Source organism: Mercenaria mercenaria, chromosome 7 (genome assembly GCF_021730395.1).
Source record: "Mercenaria mercenaria strain notata chromosome 7, MADL_Memer_1, whole genome shotgun sequence".
NCBI classification, from domain to species: domain Eukaryota; kingdom Metazoa; phylum Mollusca; class Bivalvia; order Venerida; family Veneridae; genus Mercenaria; species Mercenaria mercenaria.
Window position 1 is genome coordinate 31,298,933 of NC_069367.1, and position 22,350 is coordinate 31,321,282.

The window sequence follows — 22,350 nt, forward strand, 5'->3', positions numbered from 1 at the left end:
AGATTTAAGGCTCATAAATAAATCTTAATACGTTATTTGTCGTGTTTTTGTGTTGGTGGGACAATAACAAGGAAACTCGACAAATATTAAACGTGTTTGTCGCCTTTTCGTGTAATCGTGTTTTCACCTCGACATGGCAGAAATCAGCCACCATATGTTCTAGTGTTTTATGTATGGAAAATCAGATATTACTTTGAGAAATGTGTTTGTTCGTTATAATGTAAATAAAAAGGCATGAAGCAAAGCAGTACTTAGTCGTTCTTTGCGTTAGCCTGGACCTTCTAATCTAGGTTACTACGCTCAAATCAAACAAGAAATATTATAAAGGCGAAGTATAAATATAATCGTATAAAAATAGTGTAACAAATTCGGTTAAGTTCAAAACAAATTTAAAAGTGGATCAAATCTTATTACTGCGCAATTAAAGTGTACCGAAAAAGATAAAATTAGACACTGTCCTTAAAGTGTGTCTTCAAGTCATGCTTAGTACGGAACGGACTTTTGTACTTTCCTACCGGTAATTCTGCTACTGTGTAGAATATATATTCAAAGGATTACTTCTTGATAGGATTTATAGGAGATATATTCAAAGGCACCATCTTTCGAAGGAGAAGAAACTTAAGATGAAGAAAATTTTTGATAGATCTCTAATGGATAAATTCAAAAAGAAGATGAAATAGTCGAAAACGGAATACAGTTCTTTGTTGTAGAATTATGTGCAAAATGTGCTTAGTATACGAGACAACTTTACAACAAGGATACCGTTTCTGTTTAAATGCAAGGTAATTATGTAAATGATAAACATATTTTATGTATATATTGCACTGTGGAATCCCGCATTTCCATATTAATACATCAACATGGAAACTCCAATATATAAATAGCATATGAATCGTGGAATCCCTAAAATGTGTTGTGCAAGATTCCATGGGGAATTTTAGTTGTGTTCTGCTAACCTTCATGGAGGTTTAATATCAATATTTATTAACGGTAAGACAATACTGCTGTTTGTTATCCGTACAGATTAGTCTCTAGTTTAAAAGCAGACCTGAATAAACATTGTGGTAGGAATCATTGAGGAGGGGAGGAACGAGGTCGGAGATCTGAAATTCTATGTATAATGACTAAATGCTGTTTTAAGCCGTTTCAGACAAATAATCTGAGCACATCCGGTTGAAAAGTTCAAATGTACTCAGTATTAAAGTGGGTTCTTGGTCCTCTTAAACATGGTAAAATTGTGCATGCACATTTTAAGCAATTTTGGACAAAATAATCTGTTTTATAGGTTTCCTAGAGCATTTTTGAAATTCTACAAGATAAAATGGCATATTTCATTTACATGCCATTTAAGGTGAAAAAGTCTGAGCAAACTTAGCCAAGTTAAAAAAAAACGCTTTATTATCCTTGATAATCTGAGTAGATCTACAGGTATGGTCGAGATTCAAGACATTTTGGAACTTTAGCAAGACGTTTGGTGTACTTTAATCCATTTTGAAACAAAATTGCCAAGGAGTTTTTAATAAATGTCCTACAAGATAAATCTGCTTCATCGACTCGTAGGGCATTTTCGCGAAAACATAATGAAAAGTAGTAGACGAACATAGTTACATTCTTACTATTTTTTGCCGGTGTTTGAATATAGATGTCAGTTTATGCATATTACATGAGTTCCGATGGAAAATTGAAGGGCAGGATAGACTGTCAGGCTAGTATTTTCTTCCACCTTTCATGTAGACTCGGCGAAACTGCTTTTACCCTTCTCATTCTGCTTGACCATCACAAGCTGGGAACCAGTCATCCTTATCTTGCCTCATAACAGATATTTTTTCCATGTAATACAGAATATTTTGATTTCAAAAACATAGGTTCTGTAGTCGCAACCAACAGCCTTGGCATGCCACGGATATCCGCATTACGTAATACTAAATTAAATGTAAAACACATATAAAGAGGATTATATTCATCTTATTTTATTTGACAAAGTCTATCAAAATACTCATACAAACAAAGGCTTGTTTGAATTATTTACTTGTACTGTGGGTATTTTATCTAAATATTTAAAATGTTTTATGAAAGCCAGTTGGTATTGAGAACAATAAAAAGACTAAGGGGAGTGTTTATATAATTATATAATATCTAAGACCGAGTTTAATATTAAGAAAGCTATTTAAGCTTTTCTAAAACATGTTACATAATTCCCATGTAATACCTGTGAAGCCATTGATAAGTATGTAATCCTCAGTTATACTTGGATTACTGTGGGAAGACCCTATCTGACTATAGAATTGATGTCAAATACGATCAGAAAATGTTTGAAGTCTCAGATCCGTTGTTAAAGCTAAAATTTGGTTATAATGTTATGTGTCCTATATCACAAAATTAAAATGACAGTGGTGGTTTGATACCCCCAACCCCCTCCCAAAAAAGGCGCATTTTTTTGTTCCGCATAGTAAACGTGGTTGCCAAGGTTGCCTCTCACCTTGAAAAGTAATTGAAATTTAGTTGTTGTTTTTTTTCAAGGTCAGTGAATTGTAAGGGAAATCTTGAAAATGGTCAGTGTAAAACAAAATTTTTGAAACGTCAGGGAAAAGTCAGGGAAACTGAGATCCTGCGTCGCTATGGCAGTCTTCGAGCAAGATTTATAAGTATTTCCAAACACATTTTGGTGCAATTGTATATAGATATGATTTAAATGTGCTTGAAGAAATTTCGTTTTTGTTCTTACTTTGGCATTTTGAAGATTAAAAGGCTTTGCAACCCTTACCTGAAACAAAATAGATATAAAAGGGACGACTGTAGAGGGGGGGGGGGGGGTGGGGGGGTGTCGAAAAAGTTGGCGATATTGGTCAGTGAAAAGTACGGTTGTAGTCAACGGAAATCAAGGAATTTCATTTTCTCAAATAAGGCAACCCTGATAAACTCCTACTTTCGGTTTCGATCCTATTTTTAATACATATTTCATTCAGTACACAAAGTTTGAAAATTCTGTCTGTAGGAAAATGTTTGCCTATATACGTTTAGAAAACTGTCAGATGTGTCTTTAATTTTAAATCATTAGTATGATAATGAATAAATGATTTGGAAAAGTTTCAACATGAGTCATTTCAGTATATTAGCAAACAGAAAACCAAGTTTAAATTTAGGTTAACATGTAATAAAGTAGCAAAATATCTCCTCGATGCAATTCGATGGAATGTTTTGCGTTGGGAGGGGTAGGGGGTGCACTATAAAAATAATTACACGTCAGTGCGTTATTATGTTTGTATAAAAAGCTTAAACAACGGGCTTGTTATCTCTTTAAGAGAAATAAAAGTGGACATTTTGCCTATTATTCATATATTGTTCAATAAGACATTGGAATTGCTTACGGGTCATTCTTCTTATTGTTAGATATACACGTCATAGGCCGCATTCAACATTCCAATTGATAGTGATTAATAAAATCTTACAACAATACCCATATCCATTTCAAATGACTGTATCGCGTTGTTGTTTAATTTTTCATTCAATGGTTTCCAATTACCTCTCCTGTGACTATTACATATACTATTACACAATAGCTGCCCCTGGAAATAAAGTAGTTCGCCGGGAACCAGTATGACTTATATTCGAGTGGTTTTATAAAGATTTTATATTCATTTGCAGAAAATCAACAATATCGCCTGCTTACGCCTGCGCTCTTGACTATATTATTGCCATTAATATATAACGAACCAATCTGGTATAATTGAAAACAGATTTAAACACAAATTACCTCGTTTGAAATTATACCAATTTTTGCCAGTTTTCAGCTGGTTTTGTATAACATGTATACGTGAGGTCATGGGTAGATTATTTACAAGCCAGTGAACTTTAAGCTGGCAGAGAAAAATGAGCTTATAAATCATTTGATTGTTCGTAAGAAAATTTTGTTTTCTTTGTAGTGTCAGAATTATACGGACACAAACTTTGGCTCTGTTTCTTGTAGTACTTTGGACCATTAAATAGTTAATGCTGCTAAATATCTATGACGTACTACAAGTATCTTTTCTAAGGTATATATTTACAAATTGCAATACATTATCTGTTTTGGGGAAAGGCTAATGGCTGAAGATACAAATATTAATGACTACGTGAAAAGAATTTCAAAAACAGATCATTAAACGTTAACGATGAATTAAATCAAAATCATTTTAGATTCAATTTTTCAATTGAATAAGTGAAATTATATTACATAACCAAAGTTGTTTAGATAATACAGTCTGTTGTCAAATAGGCCATTAGGTTAGACTGAAAGAATATTTATTGTACTGGTTAAATCCTCAGGTTTTGATACAGTAATTTCGAGCATAGAATAGAGCCAGTAACATAAGGATATACTTATCCTTGTAAAATCTACATTGCATCTGCAATCGCAATGATAAACCTGACAACTTCACCACTACAGTTACATGAGGTAGCATTGCAATGCCTGTTAACATGCATAGAGCATAATGTGTTTGAGCCTTTTAGCAGCAGTGACGGCATGGGAAATTCTTTAAAATAAATGAATTACAATTCATATCTTTATTACATTAATACATAATCGAATCTTAATATATTGTACTTTTATATTTGCAGCAACATTGACACATTTTGCATTTATAGACTTAATACATTGGGAATATTCCAAAGGAGTTTCCATCCGAGTCATGAATAAGTCCTTCTGCATTTGATATTTTTACGTAAACGTCTTCTTCTTTCGCAAGAAATACGTGACTCCCAACGTTTAACGATGAAACAATATCTGTTTCGCTTGTGCTGAAAACTTTTGATCTGTAAAGGAGCGTGCGCTCGTGTTCTCCACTGCTCACACACATTCGAAGAGAGACTTTCCATTGCCTGCTTGTATCACTACTCTTCTCTGCAATGACAGTGCTAATATTAAATTGTACAGCTGCATAAACAAAATAAACTCGACCTTCTGGCACTCGTAGTTTTCCTTTTAGGTATTCTAGACTTTCCGAAATAAACGCACTTGAAGAGTGTTTGTCCCAAGATATTGTTTGATCAAACTCTTGTTCTATAAAATTAAAAGAAATGTACATTTAGAAAGTACGTACAGATTTAACGCTTTATAAACAAGCTTGTTTTCTGTCCGGAATTTACTTTTTTTTTAAATTTGCTTGCGTCCTTACAAGTTAAGGTTTCTCATTTTTTTTTTTGCATGACCTTCAGGATTTTATCAGCACCCGCGACATTTTACAATAATTATCAAAAATAATATCTGTCATGCCTCCCATTTTTTGGCATTATACGTACTACAAATTACCTTTATACGTATGGTGTCTTGAGACCTTAGAGAATGTTGCAGTCAAATGTCCAGATGCTGGTTTTAGAGTGCTGTTCCCACACTGAAGATATGGTTGACTTTCTAGTCCTGGTAAATGATAGAAATGTTATATTTTGAAAAGTATAAGTTATGTATCATTAGTGGACATATTAAACAATTGCTAAAGTGATGACACATGAATCTGACAGATTTGAGAAAATTATAATTTTAGATCCCATTTGTCTATGAAATAATTTGTTGAAATTTCAACTCACCTGCATAATATTAAGACATGCAACGGATTAAGTTTACGACAATTTTTCTTTAGAACAGGTAAGCTAAACTCATTGCTACTGATTCGGTCATTTTCTAGCTTTACCGTTAAAACTTTCAACAAAAACTTACCCTGTGAAAGTCTAAGACGTCCAATACGTTGAACAAACTGTCAAAATAAATCAAATATCTTACAAACAATCAAAGGTTGTAGTACATGAAATTTCATCAAATAGCCTTTGATTTTAACATGGGGCTTCACATGTTAAACTGTTGAGGACGTCAAATCATATGCTCCTCACTACTTTTTGTTCGGACCCTAGCTTGGGGTGTAAAATTATTTTATGTTAGGAAGCCATCCAGTGGGCTTAAGTAAGGTCGGTGGTTGTACTCAGGTATCCTTCCATGCCCGAAATAATGTCCGGAGGGGCACTTGGAATATTCATCCACTATTAAAAGCCGGAACGTCACCATATGACCTTAAACTTTGTCATTTTGACGTTAAATCCTTAAGAAATTTATTTTTTTTAAGAATCGGTCGTTTTCAAACTTGGAATGTGTCATTATTTTACTTACGTGGGTTAATGTCATGGACACAATGCCAGTCATAAATTTTGCTCTAGTTTTAACATTAGACCACATACTGTGAAACAGAATGGTTTTCATATGGTTCGTAAAAAAATTACATTAATAACTTAGAATGAAACTATGCTCTGAACAAAATCTTTTTTAGATTTTATGATACTTGATATAAAATGGTTAAGGGAGCTTTGTTCTGGTTGGTTATTGTGTCGGTCGCCTTATCTAAGGTCGTTGGTTCGAACCCGACCACATGTTGTGATATTAGACCCGTAATGGTTTCTACAGGAAGCAGAAATAATAGAAATAAAGCATCAAATAAGCTAAAAGTTTTTGTCACAATCGAGCTGAAATAATTAAGTAAAAACTATCATAGAAAAATATGTTTTCGGGATTTTTATGTTGAAACATTTGGTCAGTGTTAGTTTTTGATAATAGATGTGATACCTTCCTAATTATGAGGTTGAATTAAAAATCTCACACTTTTTTATACCAACTTTCAAGAACATACAAAATTATATTTTTATGTCATAGCTACAGAAACAAACAGTAGTCGAATGCACAAAAAGGAAATAAAACAACTTACTATAAAGATAACTTCAGTGACGTTTCGGAATGTACAAATATATACGTCGTTGTGAACTGAGTATGTAAATTTGTGCCTGTTTATGTTGAATAAGTTGAAATCCTCATCTGGGCTTAACGAAAGATCATCACAAGGAATTGAAAACTGTTGAACAAATTTGTTATAATATCCCGTAGTGCTATATCCCGCTTCCAATGATACAAAAACTCCAACTAAGAGTATCAAAGAGAGAAGCAGTACCGCTACACTTCCAAACACAGTCAAAATTACTCTATAAAGTACTTCTTGGTGGTTATCGTCACTACTTGTTTCTTTCAAATGCTCTTGTTTCCCATAGCATTTATTCCATACAGATATTGAACTTTCCATAGCAAGACATACTGTTTAACTGAATATGTCGTAGGTATAAACTGAAATATTAATAGAAATTTGTAATAGCATTTAATAGACCTGTACCAATGGAATCGCCCTGTTGCGGTTACACAATAATGTGTCATAATAGTATTAAATGATGGCGGGCTTAAATACATAATATTTTATTATGTTTTATTTAGAATTATAGAAATCATATTATTATTACTAGCGTTTAGCCCAAGTTTTCAAATCAAAATAATCTATTACCGTGGAAGCATTTAATAACTATCCACAAAAGGAATAAAAAGTGAAAGTAGTAGTAATTATTCTGCTGTAATATAGAGCGTCACCCTAAACTATATTTTGAATGTATATTAAGAAATACGGATTTCAATGTTAAATGTATCAACATGTTTGCTGCTTATTTCTTAAGATAATTCAATCGTATAGAGATATGTGTCCATTGATGTAATCAACATTTAGAATGACAAAACATTTTTCTGTCATTTAAAAATAAATATCACGTAAACGGTATCCTTAAAATGGCAATGATACTATTGTTTTCCTTAATAATGAATGGTGTGAATTGTGTAATTTAAGCCATTACCATGAAAGGCCAGCCAAAATTATTGTTTCATGTGAGTGTTATCAAATAATATATGTTATAACAAATAATAATGACCAATTAAAATTCCAGATTTATCTTACTGGGTGAATATTTCGTGGTTTTGATGAAAACTTCGCAATTGGATTAAAAACTTCTGAAACTAAACAGGCAGTGCATACCTTAACAGTATTTATGCCCCTCACCCACCTTCGAAAAAGGTGAGGTATATTGTTTTGCAGATTTCGGTCGGTCTGTCGGTCCGAAGACCAATCAGTTTTCGGATGATAACTCAAGAACGCTGTGGCTTAGGATCATCAAAGCTAATAGGGAGGTTAGTCATGACCAGCAGATGACCTCTATTGATTTTGAGGTCAGTGGATTACAGGTCAAGGTCACACCGACCCGGAACAGTTTAACGGTTTCCCGATCATAACTCAAGAACGCTTGAGCCTAGGATCATGAAAACCGATAGGGAAGTTGGTCATGGCCAGTAGATAACCATATTGATTTTGAGGTCAGTATATTAAAGGTTAAGGTCACAGTCACCCGGAACAGTTAAACGGTTTCTGGATAGTTATTCAAAACAATTTGGGCCTAGTATCATGATAGTTGATAGGAAGGTTGGTCATAACCAGCAAATGACCCCTATTGATTTTGAGGTTAGTAGGTCATACGTCAAGGTCAAAGTGACGTAAAACAGTTAACTCAAGAATGCTTGGGTCTAGGATTATGAAAGCTGATAGGGAGCTTAATCATGACCAACAGGTGACCCTATCATTTTTGATGTCAGTAGATCAAAGGTCAAGGTCACAGTGACCCGGAACAATTATACGGTTTCTGGACTATACCTTGAGAACTCATGGGCCTAGGATTATCAGATTTAATAGAGATGTTGATCATGACCAGCAGATTACCCCTATTGATTCTGGGGTCAGTAGTTCAAAGGTCAATTTCACAGTGACCCGGAATATTTCAGCAGTTTCTGGATGGTAACTCAAGAACGCTTAGGCCTAGGATCATGAAAGTTGATAGGGAGGTTGATCATGACAAGCAGATGACCCTTATTGCTTTTGAGGTCAGTAGGTTAAAGGTCAATTTCACATTGGCCCAGAACAGTAGAACTTTATTTTGCCAAATAACTAGAGAATGCTTTTGTCTAAGATCACATTTGATACGGAGGGAGGTCACTTTTGACTGGTAAATGACCCATATTGATTTGAGGTCAGTATGTCAAACATCCAATGCACAGTGACCAGTAATTTCTGTTTCTTGTTCAGTTACTGAATGCATCATTTTTTTACGGGGGTGGGATTTCGTGTTCTACTAGCTCTTGTTTAATTGAACTTTTCAGATGTTTGACATCATGAGAGTGAAATATACTACATATCCTACACTTTAATGCAATGGACCGTCGCGAAACTCCGCCCTGCGAGGTCGATTAAAACGCACAATATATGTAAAAGAAATTTATGATGACTCTAACACTTGGCACAGTTTTGTTTCTGCGAAATTTGAATAAATATATTCGTTAGAGAAAAAAATAAGGATTTATTGATTACTTTATATAAAACGTTGTGCAGAATATATTCAAGATCATGCCATTTATAAGAATCATAGAATATAACAACTACAGCGAAAACATATTGATAAATGAACAAGGCGTTTAATAAGACGCATTTATATAGCAAAAGTGTTCGGGCATGATTTACAGTGGTCACTTCATGAAAAGTCGCTTAATACGTGTAGTCGCATGAAAGATGTCGACTGATTATCTTTCAGATATATAGATTATAGTACGTGAAAGATAAAAATGTCTCATATCTATGCAATTGAATTAGACTAAACAGATCTTTATATTAATATCTTTATTGAATTTCTGCAGTATCCTTGCATGTCCTTGCTATGTCCTTTCATGATTAATATCTTAAGGTATTGCATTTCATGTGCTGTTCATATGTCAGTGATGATGTCCTTCTCAACAAGGGTACTCAGATAATAAAAGGACTATTGATGTCAAAGATATGATATCAATGCAACTTGAAATCTACAAAGTAATGCTTGTCACGATCAAAACATTCCGTGCATTAATGATTTTAAGACACGCACAAACGGATAGTAATAGCAAGTTATCCTTTAGAAGCAGTTAATTTTATCTATCCTAGAAAACATCAATGGTCTTTACTTTAACTTGATACGAATCGAAAATTAATCAGTTTTACTTATAATTATGAGTAAATTTGTTCTGAAAAGATAAAGGGTGAATGTACATCACCCTAAAATGTTGATATGATTATTCAAATTTTGTTTAAAACGAGGTCCTACCGATTCTATATCGCAAAACGAGGCTATTATTTTCGTATTTCCTCATTTAATTTTTTTCTTATCGTTCCGAACATTTAAGTGATTACTCGGATTGCCGCATTATAAAATAGTATGATTGATCGTTATGTAGTGACGTCATAAAACAGTGATGTAATAAAACATTAAGGCAGAAAAGAATATGGCTTTCTTGCATACCACACGAGGATTTCCGGTATTTTTACCGGTGTTGGAAAAATCCATCTTACACCCCGGGGTGTAGGATGACTCTCGTGCTGTAAATGACGTATTACGAACTACATATATATAGAAGTTTTATCTAGTAATTATTATTTTATTTAAAAAACGGAATAAAAATTCAATACATTGACAGTTCCTATCGGTTCCTGATAGTATATTTCTCGGTTCAAATAACGTTATTTTATCAAAAATTCGTAACTTTCCGCTGCAATTGATAAAACATAACCGGGACTAAACGTTGTTATTTGTTTTGAAACGTCATGACGTCTTTCCTGTTTACGGACGTTGGTTTCCCCGCACTTTGTTTAAATACACTGCTACAAGAAATAGTTCTAAAAAGAAAGCCGTTCGATTGATTTTATCTTTATTATTATTTCTTGAAATCGGTATGCAAGAAAAAGATTCTGTCAATGGTTATAGGTGCAGATGGAAATATCCGGCTCTCGGGTAACTGTTTAGGCGGTAACTCGGCAGGGAGCCTCGTTACCGCCTAAACAGTTACCCTCGAGGCCGGATATTCCCATATGCACCTTCAACCAGTGAAATAATCTTATAATCTGATATTTATGTAATAGTTCAAATGAACTTTGGATCTGATATACCTTTTAAGAATACTAGACTAAGTTAGAAATAATATATGTGACCAAACTAGTAACTTAAGACAATCAGGTTGAGATATCTCACTAGGATATTTTATTCTGAATACGCATACGTGTAAAATATGAAATTTGGGTCTAGTATTCCTTTAAAATATCAATTTTAAAAGAAAAAAAAACAATAAAGTAACATTTATTTATTAGTATTTATTAATATCAGGTAATCAACAATCAAAAAATGACTTCTTTTTTTGTATATTTCAATCAAAATTCATTTTCAAATGTGTTATTGCTTGGATATATAGGGATGTCAGACAATACTTAATACTGGTATAGAAGTTATTAAGCAATGAACAATACAGCATTAAAATACTGGCATAGAAGTGTTCATGACATAGCACTGTATGTCAATCATTATTCACGATTTTACTTGACCTGACATTATACAGAAAACTGACTTATTATGGGCTACTTTTATGATATAAGGTAACAACATTACTATAAAAACATGGTTTTGCTCGCACTTTCTCTGGCAGATACATCTAAATAGTTTGATGTGTACTTCACCTGTAAGAAGACCATTTTATTACAGCCATGGATAACATTGGTGTACCTTTGCTTCTACAACTAGAATTTAAACAGTTATTCAGTTCAAGGAAAATTTTAGAACACTGTGCATGTCATTATGTTTCCCACCATTGCAAGACTATCCATTTGATGCATTTATTTTATTGTCGCTTCGACAAAATTAAAGGTCATATGGCGACTTTCCAGCTTTGATGGTGGAGGAAGACCCAAGTGCCCCTCCGTGCATTATTTCTTCATGAGCGGGCACCTGAGTAGAGCCACCGACCTTCCGTATGCCAGCTGGATGCCTTCCTCACATGAAGAATTCACATGAAGAATTAAACGCCCCGCGTTATCCATTTGATGCAATGCTGATTCAAATTTTAGCTGTGTCGCCAGCTAAAGAGGTTTAGATATCTGCCTTGATTACTTTTATTCTAGTCTTCAGAATTGGGTAACATGTATGTCTAATGATGTTTGGTTCCATTCTACTTATTAATAATATGTTTAATTAAAAGATAAATTTCTTTATCAGAAATCAATATCATTATGAAATGAGGTCAGTAGGTCAAAGGTCAAGGTCACAGGGACTCGGAACATTTATACGGTTTCTGGTTGATAACTTGAGAACTCTTGGGTCTAGGATCATAATTTTTTTGTACCCTGGTGTAACATGATAAAATACATGTCAAGTTTGACTTTGAAGTTAGTAGGTCAAAGGTCAAGGTCACAATGACACGAAACAGTTAAACAGTTTCCGGATAATAATTTGAGAACGCTTTGGTCTAGGATCATGAAAATTGATAATGAGTTTGGTTATAACCAGCAGATAAGCCCTTAGGATTTTGAGGTCAGTAGGGCACAGGTCAAGGTCACAGTGACCTGGAACATTTAAAATGGTTTTTGGACAATAACTTCAGAACACTTTGGACTAGGATCACAAAACTTCATAGTGAGATTGGTCATGACCAGCAGATGACCCCTATTATTTTTGAGTTCCAAAGGGCAAAGATCAGAGTGACCCAGTACATTTAAACCTTTTCCGGACAGTAATTTGAGAACGCTTGGGCCGAGGATCATGAAATTTAATAGGGAGTTTGATCATGACCAGCAGATGACCTGTATTGATTTTGAGGTCAGTAGGTCAAAGGTCAAGCAAGTTCGGTTTTAACATTGGCTTAGTTCTCCGCAAGTAACTGACAACTTCCCCACATGAATTGTCAGATATGGAGGACGAATGATTTCACACACAATGTCTTCTATCAAATCGTCACGGAGAGCATACGCCCCGCCCGGTGATCGAACTCGCGACCCTGCGATCCGTAGACCAACGCTCTGCCTAATGAGTCAAGCGGGCGGGCTATCATTCATTGTATAACAGTGTTTCTGTGCATAGGTCTGTTGAGCGAAACATCAATATTAAAATGAATTACTAAAGCTAATAAAATCACAATTTTAATAAGGCCATTTTTTGAATAGATCAGTTATTAGGTCACCTGACCAATGCTCAGAGTGACCTATTGTGATCACGCTGTGTCCGGCGTCCGTCGTCAACAATAATGTTAAAAAGACATCTCCTCAAAACCACTGAATGGATTTTGATGAAACATGGATATATGGATGTTCCTTGTTTAGTCCTCTGCAAAAGTTGTTCAAACGGTTCCGCTTGGTTGCACATAGAGGCAACCAGAGCTGAAAATAGAAAAATCTTCAAACGACAGATTCTCCGAAACCGATGGTCTGATTTTGAAATAATTTCAAACAATTGGTCCATACAAGATTGTTTAATTTATACCGATTCATCAAAAAACATGGTCACTATTCCCTATATGTATATAGTGGGAACTTTAAAAGCCTTTTTGTGTGAAACTGCTAGCCCGATTTTAGAATAATTTTACACAAATGATCCTTGTTTGACTCTTTACAAAGATTGTTCAAATTATTTTGATTTGTTAAAAAACATGGCCGCCAGAGCGCGTGGTCACTTTTCCCTACATGTATATATTGGAAACTTAAAAATCTTCTTGTGTGAAACTGCTGGCTCGATCTTAAAATATTTTTACTCAAATGGTCTTTGTGTGACCTTCTACTAAGATTGTTCAAATAATTTTGATTCGTCAAAAAATGGCCGGCAGAGGGCTTGGTCACATTTCCCTGTATGTTTATAGTGGAAACTTTAAAAATCTTATTGTGTGAAACTGCTGGCCCAATTTTACATAAATGGTTCTTGTTTGACACGCTACCAAGATTTTTCAAATTATTTTGATTCGTCAAAAAACATGGCCGCGAGAGGGCGTAATCACTTTTCCCTATATGCATATAGTAGAAACTTTAAAAATCTTTTGGTTTGAAACTGCTAGCCCGATTTTGAAATAATTTTACGCAAATGGTTCTTGTGTGACCCTCTACCAAGATTGTTCGAACTATTACCCTAGGTTCAAAAGTGTGAGTGACATGTATGAAATATAGGCTAACATTGAAGAAACCTAACTCTGTACTTATACAAACACACTTGAAGCCTTGTACACAGGTGAGCGCTTTAGGGTCAGTGACCCTTTAGTTACATGTATCACATGCCTGTAGCTTCCTATTAAGTTTGATTCAACTTGGTTCTTCTGCGATCAAATATGCGTTCATTTTAACATAGAATTTGATAGGTAAAGCTTTAACAATAATTGTTTTCTGAACGCGTAGGGGTTGCCAACTACTTTGATATCTTTATCTGGTTCTTTCAAGCGCATATGATCACCTTCTGCCACACTGAAAGGAAGACCAAGGGAAGATGTCCTTTTTATAAAGCACAACCTTATAGTTCATTCTCCATGTGAGTTACTGTGGCTTATCTGCGCCTTTTGATTATAAATATATTATTTTACAATCAGAGTTTGTTTTTAGCCTGAGAACTTGTTTTCAGATCATTGCATGCATTTCAATATTTTAGGATTTCACCATTATGTGTTTATTTGTTTATACGCAGAGGTTTCTACATTCCTATCTTCAAATTGTAATTATGTTGTTTATGAAATTTTGTGATTTTCCATGTTAGCTTTGCGGTCCAAAAATATATCTGCCTTTTCCTCCATTTTGTTTAACAGCTCTGCATTTTCAAATATTTTTCTGATATATTTCATTTGGAGTCCAATTAATACATATTAAAAACTCCATTGCCTCGCTTTAGATGACCGTCTTATAATCAGTTCCTTACATGTTTTTGGTACGTGGCATTCCCTGTTTGATTGATATTTGTCTTCTTTTTTTTTGTCCATTAATTATACAAACTATAGACTTCCGGACCCAAAAGGACCAGAAAATATAACAGCTCTGAAATCAAGAGTTTAAAGTACTTTTGTAAAAAGCATAATGAAAAATGATACTTCTTATTAAACATTTTACTGTTCGTTCTCTCCTCCATAGAATATTTTTAGATTTCTGAACATGTTCCTGAAATGCTTTTGAATGGAATAAGATTATATAAGTCCTTGACTACCGAGTTCATTTTCACGCTACAATCCTATGAAAGTTGGGAAGTTTAAGCACAGTTAAGGCGTTACGTCTATTTTCCCGCGTTTTTCAACCAAATTCACATTGTCTGTTTGTAGGATTTATTTGCAGCTTTTATTGAACGACTTTTTGCATGATTATTTGGTTTCAACCCGTTTCAACTGTTTCATAAACAGTTTAATACAATTTTCTCCGGAATCCGGAGATGTTAGTTCAAGCCCCACTAGCTACAGCGTCCCATGAAGTGGGAAAGATGTCCTATTTTACGGAGACTGCCTACTGCATGGTTAGAAACTATAAAGACAGTGGTGTAAGCATACCGCCGTGACATAATTTAGGGTTGTTGAGAAACGGCTTGAGAAACGGCGTTAACCCAACACAAATAATGGTTATCAAATGAATAAGTGCAATAATTTATTTGTTTCATTTCCGTACACTTTTAATGTCTGACGTTAACTTCATTTCGTTTTGACTGTGTATATTTCGACCAACTTAAAAATCAAAATTAGATTATTGTTTGTTTTGGGGTTTTACGCCCGTTTTCGTCAACATTTGATCTTTTTACAAGCACCAAACTCTTTTCTAACAATAACTTACAACTGTCCCTTTGAAAAATATTAGTCAAGGATAAAGTGAAGCTCCAACCAGTGTGTCATTCGGTCATATATATTGGGGGGGGGGGGGGGGGGGGGTTTGATTGGATGAATTAGACAAGAGGCTATTTTCTAAGGGTCAGTTGTATTTGTAGTTTTCAAAAGGGAATTATTATAAAATCTGAATTGCACATATTTGTTAACCATGGTTTAAAATGTTCATTTAAAAGATGAAAGTTAACATTGTAGGAATGGCAGTATATGCCGATGTTGAGATAACTTGTAGCCTGATGTAATTGTTTTGTTTTTTTTCTGTGTCAAAAAGATATTCTTGTATGTATGAAACAAAGAGCCATCAAATATGATTAAAATAAAAACAAATGAATTTAGCAATTAATTATCAAAATCGAATGCTTATTGTTTTCACTACCCCCTTCCGTTTATTCATATAAATGTTTTACTTTCTTACATATTTTTTATAGTGCCGTTTTCAAACAGACTCAGAGCGATCATGTTTCGAGGGACCAGGGTTCTAATTTTTTGCGTAAAGATTTGGAAACGGCGCCGGAATCTTTCATATTTTATACTTCAGTTCATTCATATCACCCGGTTTTGTTTCAAGTTATAGTTGAAAATGGCTGTATCCAGCTATAATACTCACGTTATTCAAATTTGAAAAATACACATACTGATAAAAACGGTTGAAGTTTTTATCGGATTGTTTGATATGAAATACAGTCAAATGCTGACAAAAACTTAGCGGTATTTTTACTCTAAACATAAATAAACATATCGTCATGTAAGTGCAATAACTCAATAAGTGCTTATATAATATATATGCACTTATTGAGTTATTGCACTGACATGACGATATATATTTTTTGGCTTCAAGGCGTTCATTCTAGCTTTGATGGAAAAGAACATATCAGAAAATACATTTAAAGTAGGCAGTAGTTATATCTACTCCTTTTCTGAACTACAAGTAGATATTTAATTGTTTAAACATGACGAAAAGCTGGATGCGAAATGAAATCTTCAGCATACAAGCTGTTTACCGTCATCTTTTAGAACGCAAAAAAGTGACGTCGTCAAGCATAATGTTTGACGTTCCGCTACATGGCGCTGAATTACACCTTCCTGGCCTTAAATGAAATCAAACAGTTTCAATAATCGGGGAAACAAATTTCGAGTTTTCTACATCATGGCGTTCTACAACAATTGTAATACAAATCCGGAACACATTTACGACTTACAAGGAATGCCAATATTTATCTTGAATATAATAAAATAGGTCTTGTAGCATTGCATTGAAACAAATATGTAACAGACAAAACGTGCAGATGCAGCACGGTTGCATGCATAGCGTAGTACATATAAAGCCTCAGTGACAGTAATAAATAATATGAGTCGGTCATTATAAAAGCTGTACAAAAATAGGGAAAAAATAAGAATAAAGGGAAGTAATTCAAAAATCTAATCTATTTTTAGACGAAATCAAACACTTTTCTAATATAGCAAAGTCCTACGAAGTAATCTCCCTTGCCACTTTAATCACTGCGTAGGAGTCGGGACAGGTAGGAAGAATCGCATAATATTATACAAGTACAAAAGTGATTCAGATCATAATGCCGTTTTATTACTGACGAGTGCAATATGTAATATTAAGGCTAAATTAGAGAAATCTTGATAATACGTTTCAAACTATTTTTATCGGTATATTTTCATGCGCTTCGGTCACATCCGGGGTTTTCTGAAATGTTTTTAAGGAATACACCTTCACTTTTCAAATTAACCATGATTGACGTGTCAACAGACCTAAAACATATTTTTCATGCAAAATGACGCATTCTTTAACCTTATTGTATTTACATATGTATGAAAATATCAACGGACTGTAGAACAATGTTCAGAGAACAGTTTATATCAGCCTTTCAGTGAAAACTCTCAGTATGATATTTTTGCAAGCTCTGAAATACGGTAGTTATAGGTCTCAACTGCTTCGCGGTTTCAACCTAAAAACCCGCTGGAAAAGTAACCCCGCTGTAAACCGGTAGGTAAAGTTTTTCATTTATTTCTATTGAAACAAAGCTAATTCTTGTAAATTAACTTGACAGTTTTTTCAAGGAATGGACATGGCTAACATTTACAATTTCTGGGCCGAAAACGATCGTTTTGTTTTTAGAAATTCCCTAACAATTTCTACAGTTTGAAAAATCGAACAAAATTTTTCGCGCAAATTGTTTTATTTCTAACACCTGTGTGAAGTTTCCGAGTTATACGTTCTTTCTGAAAAAAATATATATATTAGTCGTTAAATAGGCATGATAGAAAAAAATGACTGTCGAAAACGGCCGCCAGTGCTGTCGCTGAACTCTGATGTTAACATTTATAGACACTCCATTAACTTCGATGACTTTGAATACATTTGTACGTAAGAAGTGTTACTGGCAGTAATTTCGCAAAAACGTAATTATTTTAAAAAATGGCACTTTCATTTCAAGAGGCTCTATGACTATATTCCTTCGCACTCTGGCTGAATTTTAACCTAGTACACGCGTTCTTGCCATTTTCCCGCCATGCGAAAACCAACCATATAGTTTTTTGTTTTGTTGGGCTTGCAGTCACACCGAAACAATTCAGTACATATTGCGACTTTTCCGGGTTTTGATGGTGAATGAAAACCAGTACAGGTGCCTCCGGGCTGCTACAAAAAGTACTTTCACCTCGGGTTTTGCAAGTGCAAATGATTGCTTCTGGTCGTCAGTCCTTTAAATATCGTTTGAAGAATTTAGTACCTTTAATGAATCTCAAATGCCCGTTCTTGTTTTGAAAAGTGTTCTTAGTGCGGCGCTAGACAGGTCTATAATCTTGTTTGTTCATACATATTTATTTAATTGCTCCTAATGCAAATCTGCTATTTTGTTTCATTCATAAATACTTTTTCAACAAATACCAGTTTACTGCAAGTTGTTGATGTATAGAGGCAAACGGTTGTAAACAATTGTTTCAAATCTAAATGTGCAGAACTTGCAAAATATCACATGACTGTTTTAAAGAATAGTGTTCATCCATAAACAATATAACATTGAACTGATTTTGAAACTATAATTAATGTATTATGCGAGCAAAATCTAAATCCATAATATCATTGCCTAGGAACTGTTAAACAGCTACTTAATCCAGATTAGTTTTTCATTGGAAAAAAAAAGGCATGAAAAGGACATATATAAACAAGTGAAATTGCCATGCAGTACACAGTCAGCTATCAAATAAAACTGTATGAAAATAAAAGTTCTACTGTCGACACTATGGTATGAAAATAAATCCAAAATGCAAATTCAAAGGCAATGTTTTTTCTCCAACGTTCATAAAACCCGATCAGACTGTCTGTTTGCCTAGGGTCTACAACAAAGACACCAGTATCGTTAAATCATCTCCTGTTCTATCAGCACAACGTACACTGCTTTGCTTGGACGCGGAGTTTCATTATGCTGCATCTTGCAGCAACTTTGTACTTGCCAGTAAAATGAGATTGTCCTCTCACTTACGTAATCATACTGGTAGATATGGTATCAACAAAAGTATATTATAAATGAACGATATTGTACACTATGTAATACACATGATTTGGAAGATGAATACCTTTAATCATACTTACATGTTCGTGTTCCGTGATATTAGGAAATATATATGAGCCGCGCCATGGGAAAACCAACATAATGGCTTTGCGACCAGCATGGATCCAGACCAGCCTGCGCATACGCGCAGTCTGGTCAGGATCCATGCTGTTCGTTAATATTTCTCTAATTGCAACAGGCTCTGAAAGCGAACAGCATGGATCCTGACCAGACTGCACGGATGCGCAGGCTGTTCTGGATCCATGCTGGTCGCAAAGCCACTATGTTGGTTTTCTCATGGCGCGGCTCATATGTTTATCAAAAAGACCTGCTATTGATTATAGCTTATTACAACTCATCCTTATGTATGTAAGAAGTTGAATATCTTAATATCGCCATAGTGACATTACATAAATTTGTATCACTTACTACTTCATTACTTAATACTTAGTATTATGTGTGATGAAGTACATATTGCACAAATCGGAAATAAACATTATGTTCTGTACTGTTCCTTTCTGCTCTGTTCTGTGATTTTCCTAAATGCTCTAAGCAAGTGTGACACTAGGAACTCGATCAATAAAGTACAAATGTGTGTTAGCTTTTAACTTTTGTTTTGCGTTTATTCTCCAAAATAAAAGAAACTATTTCCGTAGTATTTATGAAAATGAAGAATTAATGATAATAAGCAGTTCAACATTGTCAATAGGTTCGGGTTTCTGTCCATGTAACGTTTTTGTCATTATAGTATGACAGTATAAAATTAAGACGACTGAGGCTCTAACTTTATAACGCCTTAGTAATATATTTAATTATGAACGCTTTAATGATCTCTCTAAAGTATTCCCTTCAATTATTTTCAGATTGCAAAGGGAGAAAACGCTTTAAAACCGAGTTGATGTTAAACAATGATAGGTAAAACAGTTCCAATAGAAACAACCGCCTTCCAAGAAGAATGCACCCTAAACAATACCCACGCCCAAATGGAGCTTTAGGCTAGAGAATTTAAGGATGTGGACATAAAGGGCTTCTAAATGCAAATATGTAAAATTAGAAGAACAATTATTAGACCACTAATTAGGACAAACCAATTCAGAAAAAATGAAGGAGTTGAAAAACAAAACTGGGAAGTCTCAACCAGTTCATTTTTAAGTTGTTAAGTTAACATCTTTCTGCAGAGTTAGAACAAGTATGGTAACGTTATTCCTGACTAGCTAATCCCTTATAGTAAAAAATGCACGCCATTTAAAACAACATGATAGCTCATTTGAGTACACAAAGGAGTCGTGAAATTCCTTTGTCGGTATGATCTACATCTCTCGCCAGAGATTAAAACCTCGACCAGGTACACTGAACATTACTGCAAGCTGGCCTGCAGTTTTCCATAAAACCATATTCCACCTTTGACAGTCATTTTAAACAAACCAACATTTAGTACAATGTTGGTGGTTACCCTAAAAACATTTCTGTGAAATTATTCAAAATTTAGACCAATGGTGTAGGAGACGACATTTGCAGATTGTATAGCTTTGGCAGCTGGCGGCAATGTTTTTTTGATACATCGTTTGTACTCTGAACATTCTTGAAATAATCCGACGTTAAAATTTAAGGCACCTGGTGGTCATGTTTTTATAATGACTCAGAATAATTTGGACAGTCTTAGTAGAATCATCCAAAAGCGTTTTGAAATTAGGACAGCGGATCCTGACAAGATTAAAATTTGAAGCGTGCCATCCAAGGATCGTTAGGCGAAATTATATCAAAATTGGACCAACAGTTTACAAGATGTTGCTCGAAGATCTTCTGTCTGTGTCTTCTTTAGAATTTGAACACACTTTGTAATGGATGGATCAACTTAGGCACAATTATGTGAATAGGTTCTAAACCCAGGCAAGCTGTTTCTAATAAGAAGAAGTTTCTGATATATACACGTAGATGATAACATTTTTAACAAATGAAGTTAATTAAAGCCTTAATAGAGGGTCACAAAAGAAACATTTCCAAAGTTAAACTGGTGATGCCGTTGAAGATGGTACTATATGTAGCTCGGGCGGTCGTGTTTTAACCGATGTTAGTAATTTAAACATTGTCGGCATAAGAACGTTTGTTAAAAACGATTATTAAATTCAGTCAACAGTTTCTGGCAGTTAAATGTTTTCAGATTCTACTATTTAAGTACTGGAAAAAGTGACTACGTCCTCTTTATGTCAAATGTTTTGACAAATCAAAATAATTTAATGTAAAGTTGGAAGAATGTCCCAAAAACAATTCTATGCAATTATTCCTAAATCAAATCAGGATTTTAGAAGAAAACAACGTTTCTTGAGCCTTGGGGAACATGTTTCTTTTTGACGACTTTGAATAACCTTAAAATCAATTATTATATTGAACGATCTATAAACAAGGACCACCCAAGAACCACAAGGCAAAGTTTTAACTTCCAAACTTAACTTAATAATATTAGAGGAGATTTTGTTCGAAGGAAATATAAACGGACGAACGGTACTGACGTGCACCAGACGGTGGTTGACGGTGGGTGATCACACTTGCCCATTTTAAGCACTCTTTCTCAGGAACGAAATTAAATCCAATAAAATGAGGCGTTTTTCTTTGAAAGAAAACCATTCAAAAATCTAAAACTGTTTCCAGGGATTCATCCGCATCAATGTTGCTGTTTAAAGGTAGGTAAAGGTATCTTATTAGGGAGAATCTAGTGAAAGATCTACCTAGTTCAGGGCACCTTAAAACGTAAGCATCTTCTCATAACATTTCTGCTGTTGCAGCCATTGTAGCAAAAGAATATTCCCAAAACTACTGCATCTTTGGGCATTTCATCGGGAAACGTTCATGAAATTCTGCCCCCTTAAAATTATCGCCGGAGTGTGCAAGATGGGTACAGTATCTCTTGAACAACGGGCTAAAAGCCAAATGAGCGCAATGTTGCAAAAATAAGATTCTAAAAATCTATGCAATAGAGAGGAAAGTAGGCGTTTTTAACTTCTCATATGGAATGAAACATAAATGTATTATTTCGAACCCCAAATGCAGATAAACAACTAAAAGAGGCATAGGAAAGGGTTAGAATGGCGAGTTATTATAATCAGAACTCAAAATTTCCTTTTATTCTAAAAGGTTTTGTTGATAAAATACTAAGTGCACCTGACCGATCTATTACTTGAAACTATTGCAGGGACAAGGGTCTAAATAGAAAACATTAAACATCATATA

The 22,350-nt window shown here is 34.4% G+C and overlaps 1 protein-coding gene and 2 long non-coding RNA genes across 4 annotated transcripts in view; 2 read left to right on the forward strand and 1 right to left on the reverse strand.

The window, feature by feature from the left end:
- The first annotated feature begins 208 nt into the window (after positions 1–208).
- LOC123554729 (uncharacterized) overlaps positions 209–22,350 on the forward strand; it is a 122,696-nt gene continuing 100,554 nt past the window's right edge. Inside the window, exon 1 of the long non-coding RNA XR_008371667.1 lies at positions 209–782. This is a non-coding gene — a long non-coding RNA (uncharacterized LOC123554729). The remainder of the gene's footprint in view (positions 783–22,350) is intronic.
- On the forward strand, positions 789–21,261 carry LOC128558492 (uncharacterized). The gene is made up of 2 exons (XR_008371671.1): positions 789–990; positions 19,986–21,261. It is a non-coding gene; the product is annotated as an uncharacterized LOC128558492 (long non-coding RNA).
- On the reverse strand, positions 4,531–7,541 carry LOC123554728 (uncharacterized). 2 transcript variants are annotated; one of them, XM_053547979.1, is made up of 5 exons: positions 7,350–7,541; positions 6,729–7,138; positions 5,696–5,732; positions 5,291–5,398; positions 4,531–4,882 (listed from the first exon to the last, which is right to left on the reverse strand). In XM_053547979.1, exons 2-5 carry the CDS (start codon positions 7,095–7,097, stop codon positions 4,629–4,631), a joined length of 768 nt encoding a protein of 255 aa, XP_053403954.1. In that variant the 5' UTR covers positions 7,098–7,138; positions 7,350–7,541; the 3' UTR covers positions 4,531–4,628. The 2 variants fall into 2 exon arrangements, with proteins under 2 accessions (XP_053403954.1, XP_053403953.1); XM_053547978.1 differs by having other exon boundaries at positions 4,531–5,041; positions 7,350–7,535.